The 15,623-nt window shown below is 57.1% G+C and overlaps 3 protein-coding genes across 17 annotated transcripts in view; 1 reads left to right on the forward strand and 2 right to left on the reverse strand.

Moving 5' to 3' along the window:
* METTL23 (methyltransferase like 23) overlaps nt 1-12,011 on the forward strand; it is a 40,058-nt gene extending 28,047 nt beyond the window's left edge. For 3 of the 8 annotated variants that reach the window (XM_045835809.1, XM_045835808.1, XM_045835812.1), the window contains exons 3-6: nt 9,519-9,623; nt 11,115-11,352; nt 11,434-11,518; nt 11,660-12,011. In XM_045835809.1, the coding sequence (XP_045691765.1) occupies nt 9,540-9,623; nt 11,115-11,352; nt 11,434-11,518; nt 11,660-11,825 (573 nt within the window). In that variant the 5' untranslated portion in view covers nt 9,519-9,539 and the 3' untranslated portion in view covers nt 11,826-12,011. Of the gene's footprint in view, nt 1-7,265; nt 7,616-7,642; nt 7,769-7,799; nt 7,943-9,518; nt 9,624-11,114; nt 11,353-11,433; nt 11,519-11,659 lie in introns of those variants that run through there. The other 5 variants (XM_045835807.1, XM_045835806.1, XM_045835810.1 and 2 more) reach the window with 5 other exon arrangements.
* Nucleotides 1,803-7,013, reverse strand: JMJD6 (jumonji domain containing 6, arginine demethylase and lysine hydroxylase). Of its 4 annotated transcripts, none has more exons than XM_045835794.1 (7): nt 6,745-7,013; nt 5,856-6,244; nt 5,304-5,590; nt 4,445-4,542; nt 3,847-3,935; nt 3,013-3,151; nt 1,803-2,212 (listed from the first exon to the last, which is right to left on the reverse strand). In XM_045835794.1, the coding sequence occupies exons 1-7, from the start codon at nt 6,871-6,873 to the stop codon at nt 2,081-2,083; spliced, it is 1,263 nt and encodes a 420-aa protein (XP_045691750.1). In that variant the 5' UTR covers nt 6,874-7,013; the 3' UTR covers nt 1,803-2,080. The 4 variants fall into 4 exon arrangements, 3 of the variants coding, with proteins under 3 accessions (XP_045691750.1, XP_045691751.1, XP_045691752.1); XR_006785330.1 differs by having other exon boundaries at nt 2,076-2,212; nt 3,847-3,940; nt 4,407-4,542; XM_045835795.1 differs by lacking the exon at nt 3,847-3,935 and having other exon boundaries at nt 4,407-4,542.
* Nucleotides 12,012-12,249: 238 nt separating the features above from the next.
* Nucleotides 12,250-15,491, reverse strand: SRSF2 (serine and arginine rich splicing factor 2). Of its 5 annotated transcripts, XR_006785333.1 has the most exons (5): nt 14,901-15,487; nt 14,323-14,633; nt 13,947-14,050; nt 13,209-13,303; nt 12,250-12,697 (listed from the first exon to the last, which is right to left on the reverse strand). XR_006785333.1 is itself a non-coding variant. In XM_045835805.1 (3 exons), the coding sequence occupies exons 1-2, from the start codon at nt 15,260-15,262 to the stop codon at nt 14,330-14,332; spliced, it is 630 nt and encodes a 209-aa protein (XP_045691761.1). In that variant the 5' UTR covers nt 15,263-15,491; the 3' UTR covers nt 12,250-13,303; nt 14,323-14,329. The 5 variants fall into 5 exon arrangements, 2 of the variants coding, with proteins under 2 accessions (XP_045691761.1, XP_045691760.1); XR_006785332.1 differs by having other exon boundaries at nt 12,250-13,303; XR_006785331.1 differs by lacking the exon at nt 13,947-14,050 and having other exon boundaries at nt 14,901-15,485.
* Between the last annotated feature and the right edge of the window lie 132 nt (nt 15,492-15,623).

Consider the following 15,623-nt stretch of genomic DNA (forward strand, 5'->3'; position numbering starts at 1 on the left):
AGAGAAGCCCGGATTCACCTGATCATACCTGTTTTTGGGGGGAACTTGGGAGGCGCTGGCGCGGGGTGCCGTCTGTGCACACACACGCCCGTCCGTCCCCCGGGGGCACCGCGCTGACAGCGCCTCACCTGCACTCCCGCCCACACGGCCGTTTTCCCGGGGCGGGTGCTTCGCAGCCCCCTCGTTCTCAGTCAGGTGAGGGACAGAGGCAGGCGAGCAGGTGACGGAGGAGGGCAAGAGATACAGGGCCTGTGGGTCGACCCCCAGGTTTTTGTAGCAGAATGGGCCAGGAGCCTCAGCAGCTGCCCGTGAGCGGGAGCAGCCTCTCTGAGTCTGTCCCTGATGTAATGACACAAGCCATCCACCGGATGCTGGGCAGGGCCGGCCGACGGGGGCGCCGACCGTGAACTCTTACAGCCTCGGGGGCATCGCTGGGCAAGTGGGCACCTCGGGAGGCAGCAACTCTCGGTGCTTCTCACGTGTCGCTGGTCCCACCCACAGATCCAGCCCACCCACTCGTCATTGTGTCTGTGTCCACGCAGCTGGCTCTGGGGACAGTGCAGATTCACAACCCGCCAGCCTTGGGGTCGGCCAGCGTGGTCCCACAGGAGGCACACAGGACCCTCTCTCACCCAGCGTCACGCAGCCCTCGGCGTGCCACTGAGCTGGCGGGGTTGACACTCAGCAGCAAAGACAGGATTTGACAAAAGACAGAGCCTTGGGCCATAGAAGGACCCCAGAGAGCCTTGGGGTCTCCCTGGACCCCAAGTCCAGGAAGACAAAGGAGAAGAGGGGAGCTGAGCTGGGCGGCCACCGGCAGCCGACACGAGGGCCAGCACAGGGCGTCTCTTCACGTGCTCGGGGGTGAGCACGGCCTCCACCGCGTCCCTCACCGGCCAGGGCAAGTCCGCCCGCCCGTGACTGGCACACAGACAGCACGGCCACGTGCAGGGCGGGAGGGCGACGCTGCCGCAGGCCCCCCGGGCCCCCACGTGGAAGCGATGGCAGGGCTTCCTCTAGACACTTTCCTTACAGGTGACAGAGTCACACCTCACGGGCAGACACAGTCTGCAACGTCGGAAGCCCAAGTGTGGCCGTGAAAAGGACATCTCGGGCTGAGACACGCGCTCTAGTGCCACCAGTTCCCTGGAGTGAGACACCGCGCTCTCCCGCGGAACTCCGGCCAGACCGGAGGGAGCCGGGAAACACGACACAGAACACTCAGCCGCGGCTCACAGACCGAGGGAGCGCGCGGGAACGCTGCCTGGCAGGCGGCGAGGGACTCCGGGCACGCGAACGCCCACCAACCCCAGCATCGTGCCGTCCTCCCGGACCCTCGCCGCCCCTTATGCTGACACACGGCACACGGGGCCCCGCGGCCCGGAGACCCTGGGGCCCGAGCCACCAGCCTTCTCTGGGCGCCCGCCACGAGCCCAGCACCAGGGCGGGCTCGCTCACGCGTGCGGCCCCGCCCTCGCTGATTTCACTGCGAGTTTTCACTTCTTTAAATCAATTCTGGGTTTTAAACGCTGGAGACGTGATTCAGGTTTTATTCAGAAAGTCTGAGGTCTCTGCCTCTGTCCAGCTTAGCCCGACCGTCACAGCAGCCACGAGCAAGTGGGAAGAAGGAAGCCGCCCCTCAGGCCTGGGGGTGCCGGGAGGGCCCGGCCCCCCCCCCCCAACCGCGGCCATGCTGCCCCCATCCAGGGCACAGAGCTGTGCGGCCGCTCCCCTCCCCCAGGGCCACTATGGGAGGGGCAGCACGGGACGGTTCTGGTGTTCTCGAAGAAGATTCAAAGGTGTAAAATGCATTTCATTTTTATTAAATAATGGAAAGGGCTTCCTTGGCACCATCCACACAGATCCTCGCCTTTACGCATGAAACAAGCCACGTGAATTTGCACCGGCAGCGGACAGACAAGCTACTGCAGCAGACGCTACGTGAGCGGACTCATTCCAGGAGCGGCCGCACTCGCCGGCCCTCCCGGGGCCTGCAGGGGCCGACAGGCCGCCCTCCCGGGGCCCGGGCCCTGGCCGCCGCGATGGCACGTCCTCCGACACAGCCCAGAGCGGCGCCCGGTCACCTGGAGGAACTGCGCTCTTTGCTCACGCAGTCGTCCTGGGAGGCGGTGTCCCCGTTGCCCACCATGCCGCAGGTCCTCCTCTTCTTCCTGCGGTGCGTCGTGCCATCCCCTTCGGACCCCGACTCGCACTGGGCACACGGAGAGACACGGGAACTCAACCCGATGGGGCCGCGGGGGATGGCCCGCACACTGTCCACCTCCCCCCGAGGGAGAGCGGCTGCCCGTGAGCGCCCCACAGTCCAGCCTGGGCGGCCGCCGCCCTGCACACTGCCAGCTCCTGGAGAACGCGAGTCTCCCGGCAGGCGGCCAGCGCCCTGTGCTGGCCGGCGGCAGGGCCGTCTGGCACCCGCACAGCTGCTCTGAGGACGCGTGCGGGCGCTCCGAGACTGCGCCAGGGGGCCTCACTCGGCCCACGCTGCCCGGGCAGGAAGGCGAGCACCACGCTTACCACTCACGGCATGCGCCCCGCCCCGAGGACGGAGTAGCCGGCGGGGCAGCACCGAGGGAACAGGAGTCCCGCCTGCAGAGGGCGCAGGACGTGCGCGCCCAGCGTTAGGGAAGCTTTCAGCGGTCCCTGAATTTGCCGGGTTTCTAGGCTCACGATTTACCCGGCCCCCGGGGGAAATCCTTGACCTGGACTTTGTGCCCAGAACGCTCGCAGTCTGGGCGCCCGACACTGCCGTCTGCTGGCTGTGTGGCCCCGGGCCATTCATTACCGAAACCCTCAACTGCTCTTCCCCCTCCCGAGGCCACCGCAGTGACCCGCAGACTCGCAGAGCTACCAGGTGGGCAAAGTCCCTCCGCAGCAGGAGTGAGAGGCTGGGGCCCGCCACTTTCTCCTGCCTGCAGGGCAGGAGGGCGAGTCGCCCCAGCGTCTATTGGGGGGGGGGGCCCGGCCCCGGAGGCCTGGCGGGGGAGCGGGCCTCACCTCTGAGTCGGAGTCGGACGAGCTGGAGCTAGAGGAGCTGGACGAGTCGCTGGAGCTGTCCGAGGCGATTCCCGTGGATTCCTGCAGGTCAACGGAGTCCGCCAGGACCGCCAGCTCGGGCCGCTCCTGCTTCAGGATCCTGGGGCACAAGAGACCCTGTTCTCAGCGCCGGGGCCCGCAGCGACGCCCGCACACGATCCAGGCTGGGCCGGGGGCCGTCTGCCCCAGAGGCGCCCGCTCGGACGGATGGAGGACTGCAGGGCGGCGAGGACCCGGATCCGCAGGCTGGGAACGAACGCCCTACCGCGCCGTCAGCTTTCCCAGAGGAAACTAGCTCCACGTGACCCCCCGCCGCCTCTCGAGGGCTGGGGCGCGCCTGCGGGGGGGGGCAGCGTGGCCTTGACTCAGTCTCCGAGTTTTCCCCTCGGGGGGAAGTCTGTCGTCATGCTCTCCCTGAACTGCCCCTAGCTGGTGTTTTTAACCTCCCTATCCACAGCACAGCGCTTAGCGGCTGGCGTCGGGCCGGTGAGCCTCTGTCTGTGGGAGGACACGACTAGGTCTGTGAGAAATGAGAAGTGTCCAGCACAGAGAGGGCCCCTCATCAGGGATGGAACGGACTGGGCCGTCGGAGGCCGCAGCCCACTCCGGGAACTGTGTGGCATCCACTGTGACCGAGGACGAGACCCTGCCGCAGGCAGGGCCGTCGGAGCACGCGGCAGCCCGCAGGAGGGAGCACGGGCCTCTCTGCCTGCGAGTCTGGGGAGAACGGGCCGCCGCCCCTGCTGGCCCTCTCAGCAGGGGGGCTGAGCTGAACCAGCCGCATCCCTCTCTTACCCCGAGAGCTGGTCCCTCCAGGTCAGGGTTGGGACACAGAGGCACGGGGTGGCTGGGGGTGGCGTGCACTGCCGCTGCCCGTGCTGTATCTGTTCTGTGGATAAACAAAGGAGCTAAGTCTCCAGGGCAGTGACCTCACTCGCAAGAACTGAAGGGAGTAAGTTCAAATGGGAATAAGGCTTCTGGGTAAGGGAAAGAAACACCCAACATAAAACCCGAACAAAATGGCTTCCTTTGCTCGAGCTAGCTCTGGGAGGGGGGAGGATCAAAAACAAACACCCCTCCCCCCCAAAAAAACGAGAAACAATCCCAATCACAACCATGTTTTGACTGGCTGTCTTTGGTCAGCATGCAGCGCCTTCGCCTGTCACCCGAGGCTGGCGAGTGCCCTGCGGGCCCGGCCCGCCTGGGCTCACGCTCCTGCGCCCGGGGCCCCTGCGGCCCCAGCCCCGGCCGGGCCTGCCTGAGCACAGCACGTCTGCGCGGCGGTGGGCTCGTTCCGTGTTTTCTCTGCGGCGGACATCGGAGCAAAGCGAAAGAAAGAAGAAAGTGTCTCTCACCTATACCATTTCCTGGACAACTTTGGTCTCCCTCTTACCGTCTTGTGCCACACAACAGGGAAGTTGGTGCTGCTGGCAAAATTCTGGGTGACGGCCACGGTGGCGTCGAGATTGAGAACGACGTGCCACCAGCCTCCTGAAATCCAACAAGCGGAGAGCTCAGTGGGGCCGGGCTCCGGACACAGCCACGGCCACACCGACTGCACACCACGTCTAGCGGGAACGCCGGGAGTGGGGGTTCCTAGTCCGGAGGGAGCGCCCCGGGCACGGGCCGCCGAGTGGCCATGCTCCTGATCCCAGAGGCACAAGGGACCTGTCCGTGTCACTGGAGTAGGGCTGCGCCTGCTCGTTTTGGGATTGTTTACGGCTGCGTTCCTGCTACAGGGGCAGAGGTGTGTCCTCTCCTGCCCGTCCAAATCAGTGACCCAAACCGTAAAGGCAGAAAGTTCTTCGGCTTCTCGCAGGGGAAGGCCCGACCGAAATCCCTTTATTCGCCACATGTGACCCCTCAGAGGCACCGACTGTGGGGCTGATTCACTGCCACTAGGCTCCCAGTCACTGTATTTCCTGACCTGACCCACCCAGTGCCACATTGTATCAAAACCCCAACTTCCGGAGATTACAGAAGACACTAGGTAAACACTAAGGATAAAAATGAGTTGAACTTTATATGCACAAAGTTTACCAACAGTCACTATGTATTTAGCTGATGAGAAGGGTGGCAGCGGCCCCCTCAAGACTTGCCAGCACCGTGGCCTAGCCCTGTCGGAGGTGGGCACAGGCCCGTGCATGCAGTCCGTGTCCAGAGGGGTTTCTTTGACTCCCTTTATAGGTAGTTCTGCTCCAAAACGACAATTGCTAACTTCGAGGAAAGACCCCGTTTCAGCTCATCTGTACCTGGTACAAAGACAGTCTCTCCTGGTTTCTGCAAGATTTCCAGGGGTTTGAATTCAGGTGGCCAGGTGGGAAGCTGTGTCCGGGGATAAATGACGTTGAACCAGGTAATAGCTTCATCTTGCTGGTTCCCCCCTTCTTCTCGGGTCACCTTGATGAGTTCCCGGGGCGTGCTGGTGGGAAAAAGACACCAGCGCTTGTGGCCCTGAACCAAGGCATTCCAGGCGCTGGTTCCCAGGGGGTCGATGTGGATTCCGGTTCCGGAGCGTGGGGGCCCCATCACGAACCACCTAAAGGACGGGCAGATCCAAGACGGGAAGAGAAATTAAACTACACACACACACACAGCACAAAATATTATACACTGCACTGTTATCTCTGTTCCAAAGACTACACGCATTTTAGGACACAGAAACGCTGAGTGAATTGTGCGTGAACTGATCCCTAACGGAGAGGAAGAAAAATCACTGGAGTGCCAGCGCCTGACTCAGAAAAGGCAGCTGACAGGGTGCGCCCACAGGTGCTGCTGCAGAGGACACTGTGACGACGCCTCACCTGTAAGGGGGCCGGCGTTTCTCGCCTGCGTACTGGAAAAGGTCGTCAGTGAAGAACTTGGGCACCTTGTAGTCTTCTAGAAGTTTCCTTCTCTTGGGATGTTCACCGTAGCTGCTGTCGAAAATGTACAGGGGGCTGTCATCTCGCGTGCTCTCCATGTACTCGATGTAGTATTTCATCTTCATCTTCACGGAGTAGCCGTCGTTATCTTCCCCACACTTGAACTTCTGGTTCCGGTACTTCCTTTTCAGGCGTTCCAGCGTCCATTTCTCCTGCGCAGACCAGCCCTCTTGGGCGCTGAGCAGAACCACGGGCTTGTAAGGTCTTTCGTATCGCTCCACAAATTCCTCCACCGACAGCTGTAGTGCGTCTGCCCTCTCCACATTATCCTGAGGGAATCAGAAAAGACCTATCCAGTTAAAAAAAAATCAAGCAAATAAGGGTGTCCCCAGGGCCACTTAAGAATGACATATCTAAAGAGACAGCTTTTTGTTCCGGCTTCTATGGGTTTGGCTGGGGGGCGGGGGAAGGACCTGCGTGAGTGCGAGCACGTTGTAGCGTGAGCCACCGCACCACGGGTGGCTTCGAATCTCCCAGTTTTGTGGCCTTTGACAGCCACGTCCCCGAGGGCCTCGCCGTCCAAGGAGATCAAGGGACAACAAGAGTTCTCTTTGAGGGTGCCAAACGCGTGCGAGTCCAGTTGCCCGGGCAGGGGAGAAAGGAGACAATCCCCGGAATCATGGCCCATATGACCCCGACCTCCGCCAGGTGCGGGTGAGCCCATCGGAAGCCCGGGATTCCGCGCTCGGGGCCGGTGGACTGCGCCCCGGCAGAGGTGCGCGACCGCCCGGGGACGCACATGCCCGGCCCACGGTCCCCGCACGCTCACCACCACCGCCGCCGGGTTCAGCGAGAAGCTCTCGTAGTAGTTGTGCCGGGTCCAGTCCAGCGAGTCCTTCAGCTCCGGGCGCGCACTCCGCTTGGCTTCGCGGATCCGCTTCTTGCTCTTGTGGTTCATCCTGCGGGGGTCACCAGCTGGTTCCGCGACGACCTCGGCGCAGCTCGCTTCCGGCCACCAACGCGCCCCTTCCCGGCCCAGGCGGCGGCCGCTCCTGAACGCCCTACGCCTTTAAAGCCTCCTTCCAGAATATTCACTCCCCAACCACCTCCCGGCCTTCGGGTTGGGCTTGCGGCTGCCGTCCTCCCCGCCCCCCGGCCTGTCCCGGTCGGCCATTGGCCTCGGCGCCTCCAGGGCCCGCCTTCACAGACACCGGGTTTCTGCCATGTTGGGAAGGTCCGGCCTGCCCAGGAGCCGTCGCACTGCGGCCGGCCCTCGTACGCCTGCTTCCGGTTACGTCACCTCCGGCAGCGCGCATTTCCGGAGCCAACTTCCGCTAGCGCGCTGCGCGGCCGCCAGTTCTCTCTGTCTCACGTAGCTGGCTTCGGGTTCTGTCTCTTGCGTGCTGTCACTCCGTCGCCCGAAGGGTGCTTCCCCCCCACGCTTGCCGTAGGGCTTTAGGGGCCCGAGGGGCCCCGCGCAGGGCCACGTGGTGCCGGGGAAGCGGCCCCTGTGCGTCCAGGGGCCCCGCGCGGGCAGCCTGGCCGCGCGGCGCCGTCCGCTGCTGCCGGCCCTCCCGGGGGCCACCGACTCTCCTCTGGGCGGCCGTGGTCTCCGAGGTCACGTGGTCCTCGCCCAGCGCTTTCGGTTCTCGGAAGAGCCGGGAGCGGAGGGGGCGGTGCTGGAGGTCTGCGTCCCGCAGGTGCGTGCACCTGCACCCACCCGGAAGGGTCTCGAGTCGTGCACGCCCTACCTGCCTCAGGAGCAGTTCCAGCCTATCTGGGCGGGCGGGGCGGGGGTGCGTCCGCGGCTTCCTGCCTTGGGATGAAGCCTTTGGAGTATTACCTGTCTTTCAGTAAGGAATCTGGGGACCTTGCCGGGAACGGAGCCTCTCCACACCGAATATTCCTGCCAGAAAAATGGAATTCTGGATACCTAGTATTGCCTTTGATCTTCTTGAAAGGCTTCTTAATTAATCTTTGCCTGGGACCGGGGGTTCTAACCCTCTCTGCCCAAGCAAAGTTTTTGGGTTGGTACTCACGTCTTCCTTTCAGCTCACGGTTGCCCCAAAACTCAAAATTGTGCTTTCCATGCGTCCGGTTCTCAAAGCACTTTCACGCTGTAGTGTTTCATTTCGTTTTAACGGCCGCCTGTGGCGTAGATCTTAGTAATAACAGTTTAAAGGTGAGAAACAGCTCCAGTGGGACCCATTTCTGATAGTTTCTAATGCCTTCACCTTGAAATACCCGTTTGGATTTCTTCCCAAATTCAGGGAGTGAAGATCCTCCCTGCGAGAAGAGAGGCCTCTTTTATCTGCGCGGCGCACTCTGCTCAGAAACCCTTCACTGCCCTCCTGGCTGCCGTCTGCCAGGGCAGGCGTTTTTGTCTCATAGGCATGCTGCCCCGCCTGCGGTTAGAACAGTACCTCACATATTTTGGGCACTAGTATTCTTGTTGATTGGGTTAAGTTCAGACCTTAGTTCCTTCACCTTTGATATTTTATTACTTCAGTCCCCTTCCTACCACCCCACTAGGGGCACCCTTTGAGAAAACAGACTTCCGGTTTAATCATTGCTAACTGTATGCGTGTTACATGCTTGGCACTGTATTAAGTGGTTTGCATTGAATTTTCCTAACCATACTATGAGATTGTATTTTGCAATTGAGGAAACTAAAGCACAGACTTCAGTGACTTGAGTGAGGTCGCACACCTAGTACATCGCAGATCTGGAGTTCGAGCTCCAGCAGGCTCGTGATGGGGTTGTGAGCGGCGCTGGCTTGCCTCGCTCAATACCACACCCTCACGACTCTGCGCCTCTCCAAAGGCTTTGTGAACCTGCCGGCCCTCTTAACCCCTTCCGCACTCGGGTCCACTCAACCTCTTCTAGGAGGTCTTCTAGGATCGTATTGCTCCCATTTGCATGCCAAGTTATGCTTGTGCTTAAAATCCTCCAGTGTCATCTTGCGTTTAAAAGCTAAAAGTATAATAAAAAATAAACTTAAAAAATAATAAAATGCTAGACTTCCTGCGGCCTGTAAGACCCCCTAGGTCTGTCTGGTCCTTGCCTTCCCTGTGACCTCTGCATGCTCTGCAAAGCCCTGCCTCTGACCCCTAGGCTGGGCTCTCTGTTGTCCAGTAAGAGGCGTCGGTTCCTGCTTTGAGGCCTTTGTCTGAATCATCCTTTCTCCCTATCTAGGGCAGCCACCCTGTGGCGACTGTACCCCGCACCCCGGGCCACCCCCCACCCCCAGTACTCTGACATCACTGTTTTATTGTGTTGATAGCATTCTCACAGGCCAAAAATAACTTTATTTGCTTGCTTGTTGCCTGTCTCTCCCTAGTAGGATACACAGGCTTCATGAGAGTTACATCTTCAGCCTAGAATAGCTACTAAGCCACTGAGTCTCTAAATAAATGCCCATTGAATAAAGAAAGGAGTGAAGAGGGCTTCTTACCACAGGGTACTGCATTTTCACACCCTCCCACAGGGTGGGAACTGGGGGGTCCTTCTGGAATGGGTGTCCGTGCAGGCACCCAGCCATGGTGTAAGCAAGCATTCCGATTCCAGCACGAGTTGTTGACGGTACACCAACATCCTTTTCAGGTCCTGCACCTCCAGTATGGCATGTACGTCTGGCCCTGTGCTGTGGTGCTGGCCCAGTACCTGTGGTTTCACAGAAGATCTCTGCCAGGCAAGGCTCTCTTAGAGGTAAACGTGCCCTCCAAGTTTCAAAAAAGTACTCGGATTTAAGTCCACATGCTATTTGCTGTTGGTAAATACAGCGTGGGGCAAAGGTACGTTTACAGTTCTGTGCAACATTTATTCTTGTATTAGTATTTTCCATACAAACAACGGAGCCTTCGTTTGCCCCACACTGTATTTTAATTTAAAAAAACTTTTTGTTGACATTTATAGATGTCTACCCTTCCCTCCTGTTCCCCTACTTTGTCCCCCTCCAGTCAGCCCCCAACCCCCAGTTTTTAAAATCAAGAGTAACTCGGCTAACTTGTAAGGTGTGTGAGCGGAGAACAAACTTTACATTTGTGAAGTGTTTAAAAAAAAAAAGAATGGCCCAATATTAAACTGACCCAACTGTCTGGCCACTGACAGTTGCCATGCCTCGATGCTGAGTGAAGCGCATTGGCCGATCTGGCAGGACAGCGCCCGAGGCCATCTTCCCACGGCACTCCAAAAGGGCCACTGGGCTCAGCACAGCGTCCTCCGCACAGATTTCCCATCGCCGAGATCTTGAGGTCAGATTTGAGATGTGTCAGACTTTTTCTCACCACTCTGTGTGACCTGAGACTGCTGGGGGCTTGGAGAAACCACCTTTTGTTGTTGGCAGAGGTGGTAACTTTGCTTCAACTTAAAGGTTAAACACAAACCAGAAGCTTAAGAACACCTGCTTTTTGCTAAACCTATAAATGAAGGGCAGAGAAGGCGTTTGGCATACTTCTGTCCCCAAATGCTGGCAATCGTCAGGCATTCAGAAGGATGGAGAAGCTGTGCCCATCCTCCAACTGGAAAATGGGCAGCTTGTTTCAGTGTTAATACACAGGCAGTCCTTGGTCTTGATCCTTATTGTGTGAGGGCCTTTGGAGGCCCAGATGGAAAATCCTTCTGTAGGAAGCCACACTGTGGACCTGTCAGGCTTTTGTTCACTAAAACCGGCTAAAATCAGTACTGCCCTGACTGGTGGGCTCAGTGGGTTGGGCAGTGTTGTTCGGGGCAAAAGCTCCTGTTTGATTCCGGGTCGGGGCACGTGCCTGGGTTTTGGGCCAGGTCACCAGACATGGATGTTTTTCTCCCTCTCTCCATCCCTTCCCTTCTGAAAAGATCTTAAAAATATAGTACCAACCGGCTGTGCATGTTCAGTCAGTCACGCAGAGCTTCTGGAGACCCAGTGTCCTATGAAAGTGACAGGCGAGTGTCCCGGACTACTTTTCTGGGCTTGCCAGCAATGACATGGCCAGACACACGTGGAGGCTGGAAGCACGGATCCAGTTGCAGAGTACTGGGCTGTGCATGGGACTAGGGCTGCCCTTTGACCCCATTGAGTAATCCGAACTCTTGCCTTCAACAGAGAGCCCAAGCGTCCTACAGTTTAAGGCATTTTTTAAAATGGGGAGCTATCTGCAGAGACCCAAGCTTTTTGCATTCCTAGGCCAACTTTGCAATGTCGCCTTTTACCCTTTCCAGATTGGAGCTGGAGTGAGCCTTCCCGGAATTGTGGCTGCAAAGTGCGGTGCAGAAGTGATCCTGTCGGACAGCTGCGAGCTGCCGCACTGTCTGGAAATCTGTCAGCAAAGCTGCCGACTGAATAGCCTGCCCCAGGTGCGTGTCCTAGGACTCACGTGGGGCCACCTGTCGCAGGACCTCCTGGCTTTGCCACCGCAAGACATTATCCTCGCATCTGACGTGTTCTTTGAACCAGAAGGTAAACCTTTTTTGCTCAGCAGTGAATTTGACCCGAGTTGCAATGTAAGTAGACATCTATTAATAAGCCCTTTCTTCCCAGATTTTGAAGACATTTTAACTACTGTTTACTTTTTGATGCAGAAGAACCCTAAGGTCCAACTGTGGTCTACTTACCAGGTGAGAAGGTAAGCCCTGTTAGTCCTGGTTCACTCAGTTTTTACTCAGTTAAATCAAGCCTTACTAATGCAATGCCAAAGGATAAAATGGAAAGTGCAGCTGAAGCAAAACAGGAAAATTGTAACCTTTAAACGCAAATTTTTTCTCAGTGCTGACTGGTCACTTGAAGCTTTGCTCTACAAGTGGGATATGAAATGTGTCCACATTCCTCTGGCATCTTTCGATGCAGACAAAGAAGACATAGCAGAATCTGCCCTCCCAGGAAGACATACCATTGAAATGCTGGTCATCTCCTTTGCCAAGGACAGTCTCTGAACTACACCCACAAGCTGTTTTGGGACAGTGCCGGGACCCGGGCCACTCCGGCCTCTTGGACAGTGCGAGCAGCGGGCCCAAACATGGTCTAGCTGTTTGCTGGCCTTAGATCGCGGTGGGTCACCTGGGCAACACCCGTGGGCTCCATAGCCATGAAACAAATTAAAACACTTATTAAGAAAAGGACTCAGATGGTTCCTGAGTTATTGAAATAGGGCATCATTTAGGTGATGAGAAAGGAGTACCCCTGGACTCAAAAGTGCTACCTTAGGGCATTGATTTCAGGGAAGGTGGGTTCTGAACTGGCATTTGCACTTTAAAAAAGTCAGCCAAACATTTTATTCTCATACGATACAGTCAGTAACATTCACAGAAAATTGCACAGGTCTTTCAAATAAAGGGAGGAAAAAAGACAGACATGTTCTGAAAAAGCTAACACCAAGAAAATGTTTTAATTAAACTATAGAAACAATGGTTATAGTACAGAATATTTATGAGCAAAAAAGATACACCATGTTTTAAGTACTTACAAAGTTACAAACCATTTGCTTCCTTAACATTTTTCATATTTTAAGTTCATACATGAAGATGATCATTTTTACCATTTGGTGGAGTGGGGGTAGGAAAAAAAAGGTGTATTTATCACCAGCTAGATGTGCTCACTGTATGCTCCGTAATTTATATGCAAGGCCCGGGTGACTGGAAGTGCAGTTGTCAGGCATTTAATAAACTGGACAGCCATTTGTTTCTGCACGACAAGGCATCTTTACACAGGAGCAACCGGGAGAAAACAGGAAACAGCCAAGCACTCTGCACTGCAACACGCCACCTTAACAGCTAACCAGCATTACTCAACTGCTACACAACTGCGCCTAGTGCACAAAAATACACAAGAGAAGAGATTAGAATTGTGTTTGGTAAACAATCCTTTCAAAAAAAAAATAATAATCAAGTCTTTTCACCTGAAGTCTTTATACAAATTTGGGTTCAGATTACCATTTAGATCTGTAGATAAGTAACATACACAAACAAATTTACACCAGGTTTGTAGGTTTTTAATTCTAAGGAATGAAGGCAATGCTGAGTCAATCTCTTGACAGCTTTAGGCTGTGCGTAATGGCTGCATGTTTCCTTAAAAGTCAGGAGGCCACAAATTTGGTTTACCAATCTGTTTAATTCCAAACAAAAAAAGTCAGCACTATATAAACAAAAAAGAAATTTTACCTCAAATATCCAAGCCAATAATGAAATCTGAAGTTCGTTCACCTCACTAAATTACAAGAAATTTGAATAACAGCAACAAAATGGCACATAAAATGAAGCTTGCCACCTGAGGCCAAGCTTGAAACAAGTAAAAAGTTAGACAAAATGTTACAAAATAACCTTTTCAATAGCCAGTTGCTTGTTCCAAGGACTCCGATGGACTGAGCATGTGGTCCTTCTCCCCAGGGTGTCTGTCACGCTGCGTGTCGCCACATCTAGGTTTGAAGAGAAGCAAGTTCAGTGGACCCGCCAGCACTGGGCCGCGCACAGGGCTTCAACCGGGGCTGGTACTTACTAAGTAAGGCTCCGGGGAAACGAGCGGTTACAGAAAGGTTCCACCCGGCCGTTCTCACAATTTCTTAAAGGCCCAAATTAGGAAATGCTCACAAAGGCTACCGCCAGCATTTACAAGTTTGTGCTTTCTTGGCCAAATAACCAAGGTGAAAAATATTAAGGGGGGGGAAAGGAAAAAGAAAAGGAAAGAAAAAAGAAAAAAAATAGGGCTGTGTCCAAATATCCAAACAAAACAATGTGAAATCAGAAAAACCAGTCTATATTTCAAGATAAATTTAGTTTTCAAACAAAACTTTTGGCGATTGAGAACAATGCTTTAACATCTGAGCTACTTAGGGCCCTTCCTTTTAAAAAACAGGACCAAACAATTTGAGTTAAAGACACACTATCCTTTCCCCACCCGGTGCAATACCTGCAAACTTTTTTGGGTTCCAAAGTTCATTGCTTCGTTTTGCGATTCGTTTGCCACATCCGCTAGAATAGTGTATCCCGGTCAGGCCAACAAGAGTTGACCTGACAGCCTTCTCTAAGAGGATAGTGCATCTTTAACATTTAAAGACAAACCTGCTCCAATACACGCCCACAGAAACTGGTCCCTGGAGGATCAGCCAAATCAGTTAAAATCTGCAATACTGGCCAATATTCTTTTATCAAACAGGAGACCGCAGCTTTAAAGGGGAAAATGCAGACGTTGGATAAAAACAGCAAGAAATAGTCATTTTCATCAATAGGTCTCAAACAGTTTACCAAACAGCCACAAACATCTACGCTTTAAACACATCCTTCCTGCAGGCCCCTCTTCGGCATCGCTCCCAAAGCCGCGTCCGCGCAGGGCAGCGCCCCGGCGTCGGGGTCGCTCCCCATCCACGCGGGCCGGAAACGCGACCGCACACCCCAGCTCTCAGTTCGGGCCCTGCGCCTCGGGCCCCGCGGACATTACCGTTCGCTCACGAGGACACCGCTCCTTCCTCCTCCGGAGACTTGGGGGGGCTCTTGGAGCGCGACCTGGACTTGGACTCCCTCTTGGACACGGGCGGCGGACTCCTGGACCTGGACCGGGACCGGGACCGCGAGCGCGACCTGGAGACCGAGGACGACTTGGACTTGGACCTTCGCGCCGACCTGGACTTGGAGGTTGACCGCGATCTCGAGCGGGTGCGGGACCGAGACTTGGAGCGGCTGTAGCGGGATCGGCTCCGGGACCTGGACCGGCTCCGGCTCCGGGATCGGCTGCGGCGGCGCCGCCGCGGGCTGCGGGCGGAAACAGCAGGCGTCAGGGCTCCGCGATCGGCCGCGCCCCGCCCGCCCGCCATTATCTCGCCGCCAGGCGCCATTTCCCTGGCCGCGCGCCGGGGCCGCCCGGGCCTGGAGAGGCCCGCCCGCCGCCGCGGCCGGGGCCCCGCCACCGCGGAGCGGTCGGGCGGGTCGCAGGACCGCGGCGAGGGGCCGCGGCCCCGGCCCGCCACCACGTGTCTCCCAGAACCTTTGTGCGTCAGCTCGGGGCCCCTCCCCATTTACCTGCGGCTCCGGCGTCCGTAGCCGCCACCCCCGTACCTGCGGGGTGGCGGTCCCCGGCGGCTGTGGTGCGAGTCGGGGGGACGGCCGTAGCGCGCCATCTGCACCCGCAGCTCGCGGCCATCTAGGACGGCCCCGTCCATGGCGTCCATGGCGTCCTCGGCGTCGCGCTTGTCGTGGAAGCGGACGAAGGCGAAGCCGCGGGACTCCTTGGTGTAGCGGTCCCGCGGGATGTACACGTCGCCGACGCGCCCGTACTTCTCGAAGACGCGCCTCAGAGTGTCGGGCGAGGTGCGGTAGGTCAGGTTGTCCACCTTGAGGGAGGTCATGCCCTCCACATCGGGAGGCGGGCGGCCGTAACTCATGGCTCGGGAGAGTCGGCCGGGCCCTGAGACTGCGCGCCTAAAAACTAACGCCCTGGGCGGGCCCGCGCGTTCGGCCGAGGCGGCGGCGGCTCCCCCACACTAGCTCGGCTGCACGCCGCGCCTCCCCGCCGGCAGTTGGCTTCCTCGTGGAAACGTCTCTTAAAGCCCAACAGACGACTACAGCGGCCTACTACCGCAGCACACAGGCAACTGGGCAAGCGGCCAACCCCAGCGCGTATTTATAGTCCTCTCCACAAAATGGCGCCCGCGCCACCCACAAATGAACCCTCAGATTGGCTGGCCCCGCAACGTCCCTGCTGCGTGCCCCGCCTCTTTCTGGCGCGCCTGCGCAGAGCCGGGA

The sequence above is a fragment of the Phyllostomus hastatus genome, unplaced genomic scaffold (genome assembly GCF_019186645.2).
Source record: "Phyllostomus hastatus isolate PE091 unplaced genomic scaffold, TTU_PhHast_1.1 phas_contig_210, whole genome shotgun sequence".
Lineage (NCBI taxonomy): Eukaryota > Metazoa > Chordata > Mammalia > Chiroptera > Phyllostomidae > Phyllostomus > Phyllostomus hastatus.